The sequence below is a fragment of the Arachis duranensis genome, chromosome 5 (assembly GCF_000817695.3).
Source record: "Arachis duranensis cultivar V14167 chromosome 5, aradu.V14167.gnm2.J7QH, whole genome shotgun sequence".
Classification (NCBI taxonomy): Eukaryota; Viridiplantae; Streptophyta; class Magnoliopsida; order Fabales; family Fabaceae; genus Arachis; species Arachis duranensis.
The window spans coordinates 27,337,186-27,357,972 of record NC_029776.3 but is presented as its reverse complement, the minus strand read 5'-3'; the positions used below and the strand labels follow the sequence as shown (position 1 = coordinate 27,357,972).

General features: G+C 34.1%; 1 protein-coding gene and 1 long non-coding RNA gene across 2 annotated transcripts; both read left to right on the top strand.

Annotated features, from left to right (window-relative positions):
• The first annotated feature begins 642 nt into the window (after positions 1-642).
• LOC107488943 (UDP-glycosyltransferase 74B1) lies at positions 643-2,728 on the top strand. The gene is made up of 2 exons (XM_016109730.3): positions 643-1,361; positions 1,734-2,728. The coding sequence occupies exons 1-2, from the start codon at positions 717-719 to the stop codon at positions 2,481-2,483; spliced, it is 1,395 nt and encodes a 464-aa protein (XP_015965216.1). The 5' UTR covers positions 643-716; the 3' UTR covers positions 2,484-2,728.
• Positions 2,729-7,587: 4,859 nt separating this feature from the next.
• On the top strand, positions 7,588-10,311 carry LOC107488944 (uncharacterized). Its single transcript, XR_008009262.1, has 5 exons — positions 7,588-7,944; positions 8,623-8,692; positions 8,998-9,078; positions 9,509-9,638; positions 10,218-10,311. It is a non-coding gene; the product is annotated as an uncharacterized LOC107488944 (long non-coding RNA).
• Positions 10,312-20,787: the final 10,476 nt, after the last annotated feature.

Sequence of the window (20,787 nt, the reverse complement as noted above, 5' to 3'; positions counted from 1 at the left end):
TTTTTTTTAGCAAAGGTGAGTGAGATAAGAAAATATATCATTTATCTATTTGTTCTTTTTATTTAAGTTAGTTTTAGTCTTACATATGTATAATTATTTCAAATGAAAAAACTTTTACCGTAAATATTATAAAATATCAATTCTAAAATTAAATGGATAAAATTTGTTGAATAATTGTTAATAAGAAGAGTGTGTGAGAGAGATGTTTGATTATATTAATTGTAAACAATTACAACATTATTGCCAAAATATTGAAATAATGGAGAAAACACTTTTAAATTAATATATTATTGATGCATCAATTAAATTATTAGAAACTAATATACTTTAAATTTTAGATATATAAATATATTCATTTCAAAATTATTAACTTTTGATAAATATTTTAGACTTGAAAAAAAGAAACAAACATTTTTGTTTCTAAAAGTTTTTGGACAAGAAAAGAAAGCAAGATCTCCTGCGTTACAGAAAATTAATAGTAAAAGATCACAAGTCATTAATTTTGTGATATGCCAATTACTTATTACATTTTTAAAAAATAAATAAGAAGGGTAAAGAAATAAAAAAACAAAAGAAAACCTCGTTTCAAACACGGTATAGTCGGCTATAAATAAAGGGTCTTATAACAACATCATCACCATCATCACCAAACAACAGAAAACAAAGCAAAACATCTTTCTAGAATTCTAGCTACTTCCGAGAGAAAGGAAGAAAAGATGGTTCTCCAAAAGCACAACAACGTCCATGTCCTACTCCTACCATACCCAGCACAAGGCCACATCAACCCACTGGTCCAGTTCGCAAAAAGATTAGCCTCAAAGGGCGTTAAAGCCACCATAGCCACCACTCACTACACGGTCAACACCATCAACGCCCCAAACGTCGGCGTAGAAGCAATATCCGACGGCTTCGACAACGGCGGCTTCGCGCAAGCCAAGAACGTGCAGCTCTTCCTAACCTCCTTCAGGACCGTTGGCGCCAAAACTCTCTCGCAACTAATCGAACGGTTTCAACAAACTACCACGCCAGTCACGTGCATTGTATATGACTCATTTTTCCCGTGGGCGCTTGATGTTGCCAAACGACACGGCGTTTATGGTGCCGCTTTCTTTACCAATTCTGCTGCCGTTTGTAACATATTCTGTCGTATACACCATGGCCTTCTTGAGCTTCCTGTGGAGAAGGAGGATTTGCCGTTGTTTGTTCCCGGGATTCCGCCGTTGGATTTGCCGGATTTGCCTAGCTTCATTAGGTTTCCGGAGAGTTACCCTGATTACTTGGCCATGAAATTGAGCCAGTTCTCTAACTTGAACAAGGCTGATTTTATGTTTGTCAACACTTTTGAAGCTTTAGAAAGTGAGGTATGTAGAAACTTATTAAAATTGTCATTCAGCAAATTGCCTTTAATACGAAGATGATATTAAATTTTTTTTAGATAATTTAATATGTTTAATTAAATTATTATTTAATAATTTTTAAATATTAATTAACATATAAATAAAATTTTTATTTATTATGCGTGCGGGGGGCATTTATTGCCACGTTTTGGAAAATAGAAAATAAATATAAATAATTTTATTTCCAATAAATGTTTTACGAATTTCATCAAAATATTATTTCTTATCCGATCTCTATGCTATTCAAAAGTCAAATAGAGTTTCGTGCCATGGATATCATGTTCTGCATTTCCTAAATGATGATGAGTTTCTGACATGGCTGTTGATAATTTCTAGGCGGTGAATGGCATAAGAGAGTTATGTCCAGCAAAGTTGATAGGGCCAATGGTCCCTTCTGCATACTTAGATGGAAGAATCAAAGGTGACAGAGGCTATGGAGCAAGCTTATGGAAGCCATTAAGTGAAGAATGCTCTGATTGGCTTGAAACAAAGGCATCAAAATCAGTAGTATACATCTCATTTGGAAGCATGGTGTCACTCTCAAATGAACAAATTGAGGAAGTGGCATTGGGGTTGGAGCAAAGTGGCATGAATTTCATTTGGGTCCTAAGACAATCTGAACACGCAAAATTACCAAAAGGGTACGAAGAAATGGTCAAAGAGAAGGGCATAATTGTCACATGGTGTAACCAACTTGAACTGCTGGAACACCAAGCCATAGGGTGCTTTGTGACACATTGTGGTTGGAACTCAACTCTGGAGACGTTGAGCCTCGGCGTGCCGGTGGTGTGCTTGCCGCAATGGGCCGACCAATTACCGGATGCCAAGTATTTGGAGCAAGTTTGGGAGGTTGGTGTGAGGCCCAAAGAGGATGAGAGTGGTGTTGTTAGGAAGGAAGAGTTTGTTAGAAGTTTGAAGATGGTTATGGAGGGTAAGAGGAGTGAAGAAATTAGAAGCAATGCTAGCAAGTGGATGAAGTTGGCTAGGGAGGCAGTTGGTGAAGGTGGGAGCTCTGATAAGAACATCAATGAATTTGTGGAACATTTGAGGGGTGCACATGTGACTGCAAATTTGAATGACTACTAGCTAAATTAGCCATAGTTTCTCTCAGAATAATTGTTTGTTAGTTGGTTTTACTAGTGCCGTGATCTCACTTTAATGTTAAGAATGTGAAATATAGTGAGTAAAATGATATCTTAATTCCTAAATTGGTTTTGTTTCAAGGGAACAATTATGATCACTTTTTTTATTTGTTGTTTTTCCCTCTTACTTTTGCTTTTTAATGAAAAATTTGTTAACGTGTAATGTATGACAATTTTTGTCATTTTCAATCTTGTGTGTGCTCAATGATGTATTACAGTATTAGCAAGGTGCCTGATGCGTAACGCGCGTGCGCGCTCTCTTTCCCGATAAGGAAACCAAGCAAAAAGCCTCCTTCTTTTGCTCTCTCCCCTTAAATCTCCTTTCTTTCTCTTCTTTCTTTTTTTTTTTTTTTTAAAAGAAAAAGTAGAGTTATTTGTATGTTGTTTGAATTAAGAGAAAATGGATGAAAAAAAATAGAGAAAAAATTTTCTTTTGTTTGGATAAAAAGAAAAGTGAGAAGAAAGAAAATCATAATAGTATAAAATTATATTAATACCCTTATATATATTATATATAAATTATAATTTATCAATGATAAGGATAAATGTGTAATTTTATTCATATTGCTCCCATTTCTCTTCATTTTCTTCTCATTTGTGGAGAGAAAATAATTTAATGGGTCCCACACTATTTTTTTCTTTCCTCTCTATTTTTTCTTCTCATCCAAACAACAAAAACTTTCCTTTTCCATTCATTTTCTTTCCTCTCATTTTCTTTCCCTTCAAAATCCCTCAATCCAAACAATGTGTTATATCCTCCCACCATTCTTTCTTTCTCTCACCCGTTTTTTCTCCCCCTCATCCTTATTCCTTTCGTTTTTTTGTGGTTGTGTTTTGATTTTTCTGTTTGTTGAGATTTAGATTTGAGATTCAGATTTAAATCTATTTTTTACAATTTTTATTTATAAACTGTGTTTTGAACATGAGCTTAGCTCTTTGTTCTTATTTCAATAATTTATTTATAATATATATATTTTTTATGATAGTATTCTTAGTTTCTCTTTATAGTTGGTAATGGTAGTTAATTGTTACAGATTTTTTCAAATTTAAAAAGAAATATCTTGAGAAAATATTGTTCCTAAAAAAATGTTTAGATCTAAAAATGATCCAAACTTATGTGGAGAAAAAGAATATATATTTTATTATCTTGTAACATGTATGTATAGATTTTGAAATAAGAAACTCAGTTTTGTTTCTCTTTCTATCTTTTAAGATTTTTAGCATAGAATATTTATCTTTTTTGTATCAATGTAGAATTGATATTTATATGATCCTTATAAGTGTCGTTTGTTTTTCTATGAATGAAATATAGTTATCTTTTAAAGAAAAAAAAAAAAGAGGTGCCTGATGCTGCTGAAAGAATTACAAAATTTTCTTTCTTTAGTTTTAGTAAAAGTTGAATCACATAGGATGATAATGGGGCAAGGAAGTAGCTAGGTAAGGGTAGCTTTTCTCCTATTCCATTCCATCTTATTCTACGATAACTTACGTAAAATTCGTTTTTTTTTCTACTTGTGGATAATAAAGAATTGAATCCTAACTCGCTCCTATAAGTAGTCGTTCCGTCCTTACTAACTTTTATAATGATTAAAATTCAACATATAAAATTAAATTTTAAAATTTATATAATTATCATCGCATACATTATATAAATTAAAGTAAAAATTTAAAAATAATATAATATTATTAATCATTTTATATATATTACATGTATTTATATATTATATAGATTGAGGCGAGTATTATCTAAATTTGATCCCGTTCTACTTCATCTAAGACTTCACTCTACTAAAAACTCGTTCTATATTAAAACAAATAATTATCTCTTTCGAACAGATAAAAACAAAATGAATACCCACAAATTTAAATAGTATTATCGTTTCGTTTGAGTTTCTTTTTTAATGCTAATAAAAAAGAGCTAGAGAAAAATGTTCTTTGTCATCAATCATCATGACATCTCTGGGCATTTTAATTCTTTAATTGCTTTTTTTTTTATCAATTTATGCCAGAAATATTTTGTAAATTCATTTGAAAATATATTAAAGACTACTGTCCATTATTATATAAATTAAAAATTATATTTATATTTTTTTGTGTATATTTTTTATATAAAAAATAAACTTTTATCTTCTTTTACTTCTTATCGATCACTTTAATATAAAAATAAATAATGTATACTTTTAATACTAAATGATGTATACAAAATTATCCAAAAAAAACATTCCTCTTGTTATATTTTTTATATATAACACATCTCTTTAGATATTAATCAATCCAAGCATGTAGCAGGCCGTTATATTATATAACACAACTCTCTACATATATTAATCAATTCAAGCATGTAGAATGAACATAATCTATATACATTAGTTTAATTAATTAACTTGAACTACCTACCTTAGCCAATCCTTTTTGGCCAAATGCATACTTTTGAATCTAACAACCCGTAAAGTAAGCATACAGCATTGCTTTTCAAATTAGGTTTTATTAAGAATAAAGAAATAGAGTACTATTAATCAATTGAATTTCAGATTTCAAACTAAACAAGCCACATTACTTTAGACTTCAGTTCCCATTCATGCATAATTTATTTGGGTCGACTCCGTTAAAAGACAAATAGTAGCTGTGTCTGTATCTTTCAACCTTAATAATTGTTTCCAATGAAATTGGAGCCTTAGTAGTTGTAAATTTTGGACAAAGAACAAGCAGAACATCACTACTCAGACACTTTTTATAAAAGTAATCTTTTACTCAATATAAAAATGTTTTATTTTCAATGAGTAATGATGTGATTATTCAATTTCAATGTCATATCTGGTAAAAAAATATAGAAAATAGTATAATAGATCTACTAATAAAATAAATAAACAATATCTAATACTATACCATTAAAAGAGGATATGAAGTAATTAAAAATCTAATGTGTCTCACCAAAAATCTTGAGGATTGAATTTTTTATAGTATTTTTGTTGTGATAGCAAGGGTTATTAGAGTCGTTTTACCTATTAACATAGGTGAAGGAAAAGAAAAATGAACAGAAAATTTAAACCACATGACAAAAAGTGATGAAAATGAGAAGAGTGAAAAATAATACAGACAAAAGAGGACCAATTTTCAATTGAAAAATGATGTGAATGAAAGCTATAAACCAAAGAAAGGCATATGTTGACACCATGACTCGTATGACTCTTAATTCCTAATTTTAGAAATACTTCTTCCTTCCTTCTAGCAATGACACCAATATTTTTGCCAATTGTATGGCTTGGAAGTCGATGGTGCTTTGGTTTCTTACCTGTTTTTTCTTTTTTATTTGGTCATAAACTCTTGACTATACTTATCTCTTTTCTTGTGAGTATTATTTGAGTCTATGTATACTCTTGTTGTTGAGTTTTTTTTAGTACTCACCAAATATATGTTAAGATACTGGTTTATCAGACTTTATACTTGTGAGATAATACTATTTGAAAAGTTTTTATAATTATTGTACTAGTGGGTGCTACATTTGGTGCTCTCGTCAACACCAAGGCTGAAAATTATAAGACTTAAGGACCTACTTGCAAAAATGGATACAGTGACTAGTGAACTTTCTCGTTTAATTGATATTTTGAACCAAAAAGAACCTGCAATTGATGCCCGTTTTTCTCATTTGGAGGCAACAATTGATAATTTACAACAACCTAAGAACACAAACATTTTAGCTCATGGTGGTAAAAATCCTCAGGAATAGAATCATACACAAAAATTGGTGGTCCTATTTGTAGCATCCCTGTTGAGTTTCCAAAGTTTGACAATTCTAATGTTCTTTATTGGTTATTTCATGCGGAGCAATTAATTGAGTTCTACCAAACCCCCAAAGATCAGAAGGTAAACTTGGCAGCATACATTTTGAGAAAGAGGTGGTCTCTTGGTTCCAAATAATGCACAAGACATACCCATTTCATTCTTGCAATTATTGGCTAGAGCCATTAAACCACAGTTTGGTCCCTCACCATTTGATTACCCAAGGTTTGATTTATTTAAACTCAAGTTGGATCTGTTCATTAATATTATATGAAATTTTTTGCTTTGGCAAATCATTCTTACGATTTGAGCCCAGATGCTATTTTGGATTATTTTATTGGTAAATTAGAACCGAAAATTCGAAAAGAGGTGATAGCACAAGTCCTAGGTAATTTGATTCGTGCCAATTCTTTTGCCAAATTATATGTAGATAAAGTTGAGACCAAACCAAGAAACAGCAATTGGTCAAATAAAAATTATACACAATCTCAATATACAACTCTCACCACTCAATCAAACACCACTCCTCTCACAAACCTTCCTCCTTTATTAAATTCACCAATTGCTAATACACCCGTCAATCAAAAAAATCTCGCCATTAAAAAGATGTTTCCCACAAAAGTACGTACAAAGGCATAGGGAGAATGGTCTTTGTCTCACATGTGATGAGAAATATAGCTTCAGTCATAAATGCCCGAATAAACAACTTTTACTCTTGCAAATTGAGGATAAAGTTGATGAAGAAGTGCGACTGGTATAGACTATTATAACTGAAGTTGCTGCTTTACCCGTTGATTCCTTAACAGAAAATGTTCAACATCCTGAAGCGTACCAGCCTTACATTTCTATGAATGCATTTACATAGGAGTATAGGAGGGAAAACTATGAAGTTTGAAGGAACAATACATGGAATGAAGATACATATACTACTTGATAGTGGGAGTTTAAATTGCTTTATGATCCCACGAATTGTACAATTTCTTAAGTTACCAAGTTAGCATCAACCTACATACCAAGTGATGGTGGGTAATGGCCATACCATAGCTATAAAGGACTTCATAGCTAATGTGCTAGTGAAAATTCAGGAAAATGATCTTAATATTCATGTATTCTTGCTACCGGTGGCTTCATTTGATTTGGTGCTAGGTGTCTCTTGGCTCAAATAATTAGGAACACATGCAGTAAACTATGTTCATATGTTATTTCATTACTATGACCAAGGGAACTTGGTTACTTTGAGAGGGTTGCAAACCTTCGAACTAATAACTACACAACACTATAACATTTATGCTTTTTTATGGGAGTTTTTTTGTGAGAATTTTAGAAACTTCCACAATATATTTGATTTCTAACAATTTAAAAAACTTCCGCAGATATAATTAATAAAGACTCCACTATTAGTTCGAAATTAAAAATAAAACTCCCTTGCTTCACCCCCGAAAAGAAGAACTCCCACTCAAACAGGGGGAGAATGAGATCTGAGTGTTAGCAAAACAGAGATTCAGAGAGAAGACAAAGCTCGCCACCAAAACCCTAAGTTTGCCGCCGTAGCCATTGCCGCCTCTATCACCACCGCAGTTCATCTCCTCTCCAGATCTAGTTGATCGCAACGTCAAAGCCTTCGCGTACTATTGTCTTGACCTAATTGCATCTTTACATTTCATGCTATTCGAGTATTATGCTCTTCTCCAATTTCTCATTGATTTTTCTTATTCTTTTGTAAACGAAAATTCGGACAGGTTATTCAATTTCAATGTTCTTGTGCCTTTGATGCGTCTTAAATCAGTGAGTAGTCTATAACTTATGTTATGTGTGCCTTCAATGTCGTGTTCTAGGGTTGAGGATGGAGAAGTTTTTATTTATTTACAGTAGATTATAACTGAAAATTAGAAACTGAAAGTTTATGATTTCTGCATGCTCATTGAGATTTTGATCTGGTTCATGAAAGCTCAAGTTCTGGACTAGTTTTACTGAAGTATCTTAAACTTAAATGTGCCTAATTTTCTTTTCTCTTAGTATTTCAATGTTTATAATATTGAGTTTCATATTTGTAATTATGGCGAGATTCATTTTTGATTTAACATCACTTTACTAATCCTCGAACACTCTATATCATATCCTTGAGTCTATATATAATGATTCATGATCTTAAGGTATTACATTAATTTCGTCTTTCATTAATGACTTGATCTCGAATACTCTCAGTGAAGGATTATGTTTTCACTCTTTCAAGGGTTTTTAATTTTGTTTACATGGTTTATGTAAAATTTTTAATTGCTTCAAGTTGTTTTGCAACTATATAGGCACTTCAAAATACAAAAACTTCTTTTGGAACAGAACATACCACATGTTGCAATAGTCTCAGTATGTGAGGTTTGTTATAAGAACCTTTTTAGTTTTTTTTTTATTTAATTATCCTTTACATTTGGGATGTCTTTCTGCTTCATTTCAAATATATATATATATATCATGTATGCATATTTTATTGTATACTTATATATGTGAGTAACTTTTTGAACCTCTATTATATGCTATATTCAAATTCACTATTGACAAATTTACTATAAGTATTTAATCTAAAATAGTAATATATTTTTATGAAATTGATGTATTCATATGTTGTATTGAATGCTAAGTGTGCTGCTGTTACTAAATCTATTCTTGTTGCTGTTTACAAGGCACCCAATGATCATTATATTCTTCTTGAGGGAACCTTCCTCAAGCCTAACATGGTTACCCCTGGCTCTGATAGCCCAAAGGTAATAATCTTCAAGATGATTGTAAAAAACCAAAATGAACTTGCAAGAGTAATTAGTAATTACCACTTAGAATAGCAGTTTAAGGATCACTGGTTAGTTAGGGAGTTAGTTTGCTATAAATAAATGAAAGAAGAGATTAGTTACATTCTTTTTAGTCTTGGCATTTGTTAGAGTCTTGAGAGTTAAATGTGTCTCTAACATTGTGCTTAAATAATTTGCTTGTGGTCCTAACTTAGTAACCTTCTGAGTTTGAAAAGTGAATATGAAAAAGCTTATTGTTCACCTACTTGACACTCTTACTATTTTTCTATGTTTGGGTTGAAACTAGAAACTTGAAACAACGTGTTAAAGATATCCTTAGTTTTGTGGATATTATATATTACTAAATGAATGACCTTTATTTTGTTCTACGTGATTGCAATATTTGTAGAACACCTTGCACATATCTAGGCAAAAACATTACATTCTGTGTCAATGAAGGTTCTACACCCTTTTGGCTATCACTCTTGGCAGAGTGGGAGGATGGAGATGGAGACATCAGCTCCATGTATTTATAAGAAGTATGCATTTTGCTCTTCCTCTTTATATTTGTCTGCATAATCTTTACTGAATTACTAAATCTTTAATTGATATGAATATATAAGAAAGTGATGTGATTTTTATTAATGTGTTATATTGGTTTAACACATTTTAATTTTCCATTATACTTTGCATCTGTTGTTTGAACAATGTTATGTGAAAATCGGTGCCAATTATTTGAACAATGTGCCAATTCTTAAACCACTACAAAAATTCTCAAGTTCATTATTTATTTATTTATTTTTTTCCTTTATTGCATGATATGGCCAATCTTTAGGTACTTATTTGGAGAGATTTTTCACGGAAAAGGTCTTGATTGGCAAGAGTTTGTCAAAATTTTAGGTTTACTAGTAATAAACTCAACAAAATGCTTCATAGAAAAAAATAATGCTGATAATGCTGCAACAACACTAATGGCTCATTTAGCTCCTAAAATAAAGGTATTATTCTTTCTCTTTGACATATGTTTCTAGAATTCATTAGCTATATTATATGCATATGCTACATAGACTAATTCCTTGCCATTAATGAGTACGATTATATTATATACAATTTTGCAGGTTTTAAGGGATGGGCAGTGGCAAGAGCAAAATGCAGCCATAATTTAAAAGGGTGTAATGATGACCACTTGATCCTTGTTAATTTTCATACGAGAATTCTATTTAAATATTGTATGAGTATTAGAAAGGTATTTTTTTTAGTGCATATTTGCATTCAATGTTGATCATCCTTAGATTAAATAATTATGAAATGAAAGAGATTTATGATCTAATAGAAGGTTGTGAAATAGAAGAGTATTTTAGGAGGAATAATAATGAGGGGTTGAATTTTGGGGCATCGATAAAAAATTTTATTAAAGGTTTATTAGGGCGTTTGAAACTAACACATGTGACTAATTTTTTTTAATTGAAAAATGAATTTTGTGGGGGGTTTTAAACTGCCACAAAAATAGTAAAAAATGCCACAATACATCAACTCAAAACCCCCCAAAAAACTCACAAAAATCGCCACTAAATGATGTCTTAGCGGTTTACCAACACTGCCACAAATAAGCTTGTGGCACCTCAAATTTTGGAGGTTTGTGAAACTGTCACGATTCTTTTTGTGGGGGTTTGAAACCTCCACAAATCTAAAAAAAAAACCACCACAAAATAATAAAAATTTTGTAGTGTAACTGCATCATTTCTGGAGGCTATGCATGACAAATGCAATTGAAGAAATATATACATTGAAAGCTGCTCCAACTGTTGAGAACCCAAAACTTCTAAATTTTCCAAAGGAGATGGAACCAAAGATGCAATCATTGTTGCAATGTTATAATTCTGTATTTACTAAGCCAACCAGACTTCCTCTGAGAGAGCATTCAATCATCACATTTCATTGATTGATGGTTTAAAACCTGTCAAATCTAGACCATACAGACAACCACATAGCCAGAAAATACAGATAAAGATGATGGTAAAAGAAATGATGTAAGAATGGATCATACAACCTAGTAATAGTCCTTTTGCATCACCAATTATTTTGGTAAAGAAAAAGGATGGGACATGGTGATTCTGTACAGATTACAGAATTTTGAATGCAATTACAGTGAAAGATAAGTTTCCTATGCCACCAGTCGATGAACTCCTTAATGAACTCCATGGCTCTAAATTCTTTTTGAAGTTGGATTTGAGATCTGGGTACCATCAGATTTTAGTGCAATCAGAAGATAGACATAAAATAGCTTTCAAGACTCACCAAGGGCTATATGAATGGCTGGTAATGCCGTTTGGGTTAACAAATACGCCAGTAACCTTCTAAGCACTAATGAACTTAGTCTTCGAACAGGTTCTGCAAAAATTTGTCTAAGTTTTTTTTATGATATATTAGTTTATAGCCCAACATGGATAGCTCACTTAGGACACTTAAAAATTGTGCTACAATTACTCAAAGAAAATCAATTGTTTGTCAAGTTGTCGAAATGTTCGTTTTGTATGAAGAGTATTGATTACCTTGGACATGTCGTATCTAGTAATAGTGTAGCTATGGATCAGAATAAAGTTCAAGCAGTGATGGAATGGCCAGTTCCTAACAATTTGAGGCAGTTGCGAGCCTTCCTGGGACTTACAAGATATTATAGAAGATTTATTTAGCAATATGCTTCTTTTGCAGCTCCATTGACATATTTATTGAGGAAAGACCATTTTAATTGGTCCAATGTAGCACAAGAAGCTTTTGACAGGTTGAAGAAAGCATTGTCCCAAAGGCCAGTGCTAGCATTACTAGATTTTTCATAGCCTTTTGTGTTGGAAATTGATGCTTCTGGACTTGGTATAGAGGCTGTTCTAAGTCAAACGGGTCACCCAATTGCATATTTTTCAAAGAAACTGACTCCTTGCATGTAGAAAAAAGGTCCTTATGTTCAAGAATTATTTATAGTTATAAAGGCACTAGCAAAGTTTAGAACTTGATGGGACATAAATTTACAATTAAAATAGATCAACAAAGTTTAAAGCATTTATTAGACTACTCCAAACGCCAGAACAACAAGCTTGGTTACATAAATTCTTGGGCTATGATTTCAAAATAGAGTATAAGGCAAGAAAGGATAATATCCCTGTAAATGCATTGTCTCAAACTTGTTACATAGCATGGAGCTAACCAACGTGCCGGCTCTTTAAGGAGATTAAGAAGGCTCAAGGTGTAGAACAACTATTACAAAGAATTATTATGGGGAATGAAGATGCAAGGGACATGTCAGTGAGAGGAGGGATGGTATACAAGGGTGATAGATTGGTAGTTCCTACAAAATTTGAATTGATTCAGCAAATTTTATATGAATTTCATTCATTTCCAATTAGGGATCGTGTGGGAATTAAGAGGACAACAACTCAAATTGCTAGCAGCTTTTATTGGGATCATATGATGCAAGATATTAAGAAATTTATAACAAATTGTCATATTTGTCAAAAGGTTAAGTCACTAAACACCTCTTCTGTTGGTTTATAACAACCATTGCCAATACCAGAGAAGGTGTGGAAAGACATAAGCTTGGACTTCATCACAAGTCTGCTGAATTCTTCAGGCTATACATTAATTTTTGTGGTAGTTGATAGACTATCAAAGTATGCTCACTTCATCCCTATAAGAGAGAATTTTAATGCGAAACAAGTGGCTGAATTATTCTTCAATTAGGTAGTGAAGTTACATGGCATGCCCCAACTGATGGTCTCCGACAGAGACAAAATTTTTACCAGCAAGCTATGGCAGCAATTGTTCAAGTTACAAGGGACAACCTTATCAATGTCTTCTGCATATCACCTACAATCCGATGGCCAAACATAAGCTGTCAACAAAATCTTAGAGATGTTCCTCATATGTTATACATATGAGAGCCCAAAGCACTGGTCAAAAGCTCTTACTTGGGCTGAATTGTGGTATAATTCTGCTTACCAAACAAGTGTAGGCATGTCGCTGTTTGAAGCGGTTTATGGAAGAAAAACTCTGACTATTACCAAATATGCTATGAAGGAAATTGATTCACCATAAGTACAAGAGATGCTATCAGATAGAGACCACATTTTGCAACAATTGAAAACAAACTTGGATAAAGCTTAAAATAGAATAAAAATATTGGCAGATAAATAGAGAATCGATAAGAAGTTTGCAGAAGGAGAGTTTGTCTTGGTTAAGCTTCAACCTAATAAACTTTTAACACTCAGTGCAGTTGAGAAAAAAAATTAAAAATTGAGCCTAAGATATTTTGGACTATTTCAGATTTTCAAAAGAGTAGGAAAAGTTGCTTACAAAGTGAAACTACCACCAGGATCTAAAAAATATCCATTTTTTTATGTTTCCATGTTGAAGAAATTTCAGGGAGACCATTCAGCCCAATATATTTGCTTACCAATTCTCTCCATAACGCAAGAGCTATTACTGCAACCAATTGCTATATTAGATAAGAGAATTGTTGGAAATAGTTCAAATGAGGTTATACAATTACTAATTTAATAGGAAAGCATGTTTGAATCTGAAGCCACATGGGAGAAGTATGATTGGCTGGCAACTCACTATCCTCAACTCAACCTTGAGGACAAGGTTATTTTCAAAGAGGGGAGTAATGTTCTGATACCAAGGGCTATTGGAGTCATTTTATCCATGGACATAGGTGAAAAAAAGAAAAATGGGCTGAAAATTCAAACTACGTGAAAAAATGATAAAAATGAGAAGAGTGAAAAATGTTATAGACAAAAGAGAGTCCATTCTCAATTGAGGGATTATGTGATTGAAAGCTATAAGACAAAGAAGGAAACATGTTGACACCATTACTGGTATGACTCTTAATTCCTAATTTTGGGAATGCTTCTGCTTCCTTCCTTCTAGCAATAACGTCAATTTCTTTTCCAATTTCAGGTGTGGCTTGGAAGTTGATAGTACTTTTGCTTCTTACTTGTTTTTTCCTTTCCATTTGGTCATAAACTCTTGGCTATACCTATCTTTTTTCTTGTGACTATTTTTTGGGTCTATGTACTCTTGTTGCTGAATTTTTTTTAGTACTCACCAAATATATGTTAAGATACTGGTTTATCTGACTTTATTCTTGTTAGTTAATATTATTTGAGAAGTTTTTATAATTATTCTACTAGTGGGTGCTACAATTTTCTTTTGACTAGAAGTTCATTTGTGATCTTCCATTCAATCATTTGTTTTTTTATTAAGTACCATTTTGATTCATGTGACTTGGAGTAAAAATTGAAATATTTTCTAATGTTTTTCTTATTCAAAATGGTTCTCAATGTTAAATTTTGTAACACCCTAATTATCCTAAGCCTTATCTCGCGTTGTAAAGCAAAATTTAATCAAAGGTTACGACAATTCTAAGGCTTATACATATTATATACCGAAGAAGAAATATATTCTAGAAGCCCGATGATGGATACAACTCAAAAACAGGATTTGAAAAGCGCAAAACGTACTCACAAAGCTACAAAATTAACAAAATATAGATATAATATAACAAAATATCAGAGTATAATAGTATAAAGATCTAGCCACGACTCACGGAGTTTAAGCCGGCTAGCTATACACAGGCAATACATAATTCTGAAAGTTAAAACAACTTATACAAGTTTTTCCCTCAAAATAAGCCTCTAGGCAAAAGTAAATACAAAAGATGAGAAAACTAAGCAAAATAATCAAAAGACTTCAAAATATATCCAGGATCCTCCGCTCTGTCACCATCGAAGCAACTCACCGAGGCGGGGGTTGCGACCTGCATTTGAAAACAACAACAGAATATGGTATGAGAACTGGGGGTTCTCAGTATGGTAGCAGTGCCCAGTGATGTAAGATATAAGACCCCATAAAACTAGAGGCAATCCTAGAACTTCATATCCATCACAAGATTCATCTTAAAGCATAACTAAAACAGTAAAGCGTAACTTAAAATCATAACATTATAAAAGGGTAATATAACTTAGGGGATTTTCTAGTCTAACAGTTCTCCGTTGTCCCACAGCCTTCACCAACCTATCCTCAATGAGATCCCATTGCTAGCACCTTCCAAACCTCCTCAATCCCAGTAGAAAACACAATTAATATCAATGCAAGTAAAACACAAGTATAGGCATATATGGCAAGTAATTCAAGTAGTAAATTAGGCATGACAAGTCGGCAAAGCAAACAATCAGATAGAAGATGCACATGATGAATGCCTGTCCTATTGGCTATGATATCACATTATCGGTTCAACTGCCAACCCGACACATCTCCATGGAGATGTCACTCTTCAGAATCATAATTTGGAACCCCCGAGATATGGTGCTTAGAACACCGTCCAGAATTTTGTGCCTACACACCCTAGTGATCCGAAGGGATGTGAGCGAGATACTCTTGCCACAGACCTCATATCGCAACGTAAGCGGGACAAACCACTGCCCTTACGCTGCCGCTACTACCTCGACAGGCGGGATCCAACCACCGTCCCTTACGGGTGCATAACGTCTCAACAGTCTCAGTATGAAACAGTAATTCAGTGGATTTTAGAAAACATTTTTCAGTATATCATGGATCCATCATTCCATTTCGAGTCCTCAACTCATCTCAAACCACTATCAGTTCAACATTTCCATTCCGAACTCATTAGTTCATCATTTTCTCAATTCATATATCTTTCTCCCTTCTCACTCCACCAAACTCATCCTCAATACACCAGAAACCTAAGCCACCGTTCTCTAACTTTTCAAGGTATACCCTAATTAATTCTGCTACGACCTTTCCCATGTTTTAATACCCGAAAATAAGCCCAAGAGTATTAAATAGATGTCATAGAAGTTTACAAGCTTATGGGGAAGGTGAAATAGTTATAAACAAAGTTTTAGTTGAAAAACAGGGCATGTGCGTACGCACAGCGGTGTGCGTGCGCACTTCCAAGAGTATTTCAATATGTGTGCGTACGCACATGTGTAAAATTTCACCAAAATTCACAAATTTCTCAATTCCTTGAAAAATATAACCAAAACCAAATCAAATCCTTCCAAACTCCAATTTACATAAAAATCTACCCTTTTGTGTCATAATTCACCCTTCATTCAAATTCTCCACCTATTTACCATATCATCAACCTCAACATCACATATATCATACTAAACCATTTTTCAATCCACACAATCATCCATCATCATCATATCATTAAGAATCATCATGATTAAACTCATTCAACCTCAATCTCACTCTCATCATTCTATCAACATTAACATCACAATTCATCAAAATAGCCAAAGCTCAACAATTCATCATCCATCATATCTTAACAAATCAAACAACCAATACAATCCAATCCTATTCTATGGGTCACTAGCCTAAGTGTCCAGAAATATTATATATTACATAGAGAAAACAGAAACCATACCTTGGCCGATTCTCAATATGCCAAAAACCCAAAATTGAGTGTAATTTAAGCTTCCAACCACAATCCAAGCCACCAACTAACTCCAACAAGCATCAACAATCACTACAAAGCTCTAATCAATTGCCAACAATCACACTCTCAATCTATATACACATAATTTACAACAATTCAACCTAGGGTTCATCAAATCCACAAAACCACAAGAGATTTGAATTGCTCACCTTACCCAATGTTGATTGAGTCCAAACCCAATAGGAATCAAAGGCTAGAGTGTACCTAAATACCCACAATCACAAAATTTCACTCAATACAAAACCCTAAAAATTCGAATTTTTGGAAGGAATAACTGAGAGAGGTTTCGAGATTTTCTTACTAGTTTCTTGGGTGGGTTTTGTAGAGCTCTTCGCGAGGATCGTGTGGCCACAAACGGTGCGGCGATCGGAGTTCTGTAGCTCAAGTTACAAGCGAAAGAAGTTGTAGGTGAATAGTGCTCTCTCTTCTCCTTTTCCTCTCAATGCAGCTGGTGTGTGTTGTGTTTATGAGAGTGTATGGATTCATTAATTATGTTATATATATTGAGCTTGGGTCCAACTTGGGTCCGGTCCAATTTGTTAGCATTTTTAGCCCGTTTGGCCCAAATTGGGCCAAACCTTTAAAATTAACGCCCGGTTTTTTACTTTAAATATTTTTTCTAAGGTTTTCTAATGTTTTTAATTTTTCTCACACAGTACCGGACAGACTTAAACCGGTTCAACCGGTTAGGCTACCAGTTCGTGATTTTACTCGGTTTTTCGCAGAAAATACATTTTAGAAAATACATTTTCTGACTTAGAAAAATCTACTGAGTCCAAAAATCATATTTAAATCCTCAAATTCTCATTTTAAATTTTTTGGAACCTAATTTGGGCAATATTAATTATTTAAATAAACGGTTAATTAGTCGCGATTCTTACATTCTGCCCACCAAATAAAAAATTTTTCCCTCAAAATTTAGTGATTACCTGAGAATAACTCGGGATAATCCTTCCGCATCTCAGACTCCAACTCCCAAGTATGCTCTTCAACTGCTGCTCGCTTCCAAGCAACTTTAACCAACTGAACTTCTTTCCCGTGTAACTTCTCCACTTTAGTGTCATCAATTCTCATTGGTGTTACTTGAAATGTTAAGTTCTCCCTCAACTCGACAGATTCAGGCTCTAACACATGAGCCGCATCCGATGTGTACTTACAAAGTTGTGACATGTGGAATACGTCATGCAAGTTAGACAAGTGAGGCGGCAAAGCTACTTGATATGCCACCGGCCCGAATCGCCTCAGAATCTCAAACGGTTCAATGAACCTCGGATTCAACTTCTTTGTTTTGATTGCTCTTCTAATTCTAGTTGTCGGTGTAACCCTCAGAAATACATGCTCTCCCGCTTGAAATTCTAATGGTTTCCTTCTCTGATCCGCATAACTTTTTTGTCGGCTCTGCACCATTAGAATTCTCTTCCGAATCTTCTTAATCTTCTCAGTAGTCTCTACTACCAAATCAAGACCCAATACACTTGCTTCACTAGTCTCATACCAACAAAGATTGGCATTTCCGTCCATACAAAGCCTCATACGGAGCCATCCCAATGCTCGTATGAAAGCTGTTGTTGTATTCAAACTCCACCAATGGCATGTAACGGTCCCAACTTCCAGGTTGATCCAAGACACACACACCCTTAGCATATCTTCCAAGGTCTGAATAATCCTTTCCGATTGGCCATCCGTTTGTGGATGATAGGAGGTGCTAAGACATAGCTTCATACCGAAAGCCCTTTGAAAAGCTCCCCAAAACCTTGTTGCGAATCGGGAATCATGGTCTGACATTATGCTTGGTGGCACACCGTGCAACCTTACAATCTCCTTGGTGTACAATCTCACTAACTCCTCCATAGAATAGTTTACTCGGATAGGCAGAAAATGAGCAGATTTGGTTAAGCGATCCACGATCACCCAAATCGCATCAAATTCTGACCTAGTCCTCGGTAAACCGGTCACAAAGTCCATTGCAATTCCTTCCCATTTCCACTGAGGAATCTTAAGTGGTTGTAGCATTCCCAACGGGTTTTTATGCTCTATCTTCACCTTCTAACAAGTCAAGCACTTAGACACAACTGTAGCTACATCACCTTTCATCCCAGGTGATGAGCGGATATTTTATACGCTTTTTGGGGGTAATTTCATGTAGATTTTAGTATGTTTTAATTAATTTTTAGTAGAATATTATTAGTTTTTAGGCAAAAATCATATTTCTGGACTTTACTATGAGTTTGTGTGTTTTTCTGTGATTTCAGGTATTTTCTGGCTGAAATTGAGGGAGCTGAGCAAAAATCCGAGTTAGGCTGAAAAAGGACTGCTGATGCTGTTGGATCCTGACCTCCCTGCACTCGAGATGGATTTTTTGGAGCTACAGGAGTCCAATTGACGCGCTCTCAACGGCGTTGGAAAGTAGACATCCAGGGCTTTCCAGCAATATATAATAGTCCATACTTTGCATGAGGATAGACGACGTAACTTGGCGTTGAACGCCAAGTTCATGCTGCTGTCTGGAGTTAAACGCCAGAAAAACGTCATGATCCAGAGTTGAACGCCCAAAACACGTTATAACTTGTAGTTCAACTCCAAGAAAGGCCTCAACTCGTGGATAGCTCTAGTCCCAGCCCCAGCACACACCAAGTGGGCCCCAGAAGTGGATTTCTGCACCAATTGTCTTAGTCTACTCATTTTCTGTAAACCTAGGTTACTAGTTTACTATTTAAACTACTTTTAGAGATTATTCTTGTACCTCATGACATTTTCAGATCTAAATTACATACTTTGTGACGGCATGAGTCTCTAAACTCCATTGTTGGGGGTGAGGAGCTCTGCAGCGTCTCGATGATTTAATACAATTCCTTTGTTTTCCATTCAAACACGCTTGTTCTTATCTAAGATGTTTATTCGCGCTTAATTGTGAAGAAGGTGATGATCCGTGACACTCATCACCTTCCTCAATCCATGAACGTGTGCCTGACAACCACCTCCGTTCTACATCAGATTGAATGAGTATCTCTTAGATTCCTTAATCAGAATCTTCGTGGTATAAGCCGGATTGATGGAGGCATTCATGAGAATCCGGAAAGTCTAAACCTTGTCTGTGGTATTCCGAGTAGGATTCCGGGATTGAATGACTGTGACGTGCTTCAAACTCCTGAGGGCTGGGCGTTAGTGACAGACGCAAAAGAATCAATGGATTCTATTCCAACCAGATTGAGAACCGACAGATGATTAGCCGTGCTGTGACAGAGCATAGGAACGTTTTCACTGAGAGGATGGGAAGTAGCCACTGACAATGGTGACACCCTACATAGAGCTTGCCATGGAAGGAACTTGCGTGTGAGAAGAGGATTTCAAGGAAGAGTTGAAGCTCAAAGGACAAAGCATCTCCAAAACTCCAACATATCTCCCATTACTGCACAACAAGTAACGCTATTACTCTCTATTATTTTAACTTACAATTTTAAGTAGTTTGTAGTTTGGCTTTTTACAAATAAATCCAATTAACTTTATTAGCCTCCTGACTAAGATCAATAAAATAACATTGATTGCTTCAAGCCAATAATCTCCGTGGGATCGACCCTTACTCACGTAAGGTATTACTTGGACGACCCAGTGCACTTGCTGGTTAGTTGTGCGAATCACAAATTCGTGCACCAAGTTTTTGGCGCCGTTGCCGGGGATTATTGAGTTTGAACAATTGAAGGCATATTTTATTTCTTAGATTAGGAATATAGTATTGATGTTACAGAGTCATTAAATCAGAGTCCTTTATTCCCTTTTCAAAAATATTTTTCAAAAAAAAATATTATTTTTCTTTATTAATTGTTAATTTTTCGTGAGTCTAGTGTCTTGTTCTAAGTTTGGTGTCAATTGCATCTTTTATATTTTTCTTTAAATTTTTGACTTATGTTCTTTGTTCTTCATTGATCTTCAAGTTGTTCTTGGTTATTTTTCTTGTTTGATCTTGAGTTTTTCTTGTTTTGAGTCTTTTCTTGTTTTTCTTGTGCTTTTTCAAAACATTAACTTTCAAAAATAATACATCTTTAAAATACATTACATTTTTGACTCAGTTGGTTATAGCGTTGGCTTATTCTTGATAAGGGAGCACCAGTACTTTTGGAAATCTTTTTCAAAAATAATTTTTCTTTGATTTAATCTTGTGTCAAATT

Excerpts from the sequence above, each read along its gene's own strand:
- LOC107488943 (XM_016109730.3), top strand. The coding sequence starts at position 717 with ATGGTTCTCCAAAAGCACAACAACGTCCATGTCCTACTCCTACCATAC. Across the intron at positions 1,362-1,733 it reads TTGAAGCTTTAGAAAGTGAG|GCGGTGAATGGCATAAGAGA; the intron begins GTATGTAGAAAC and ends GATAATTTCTAG.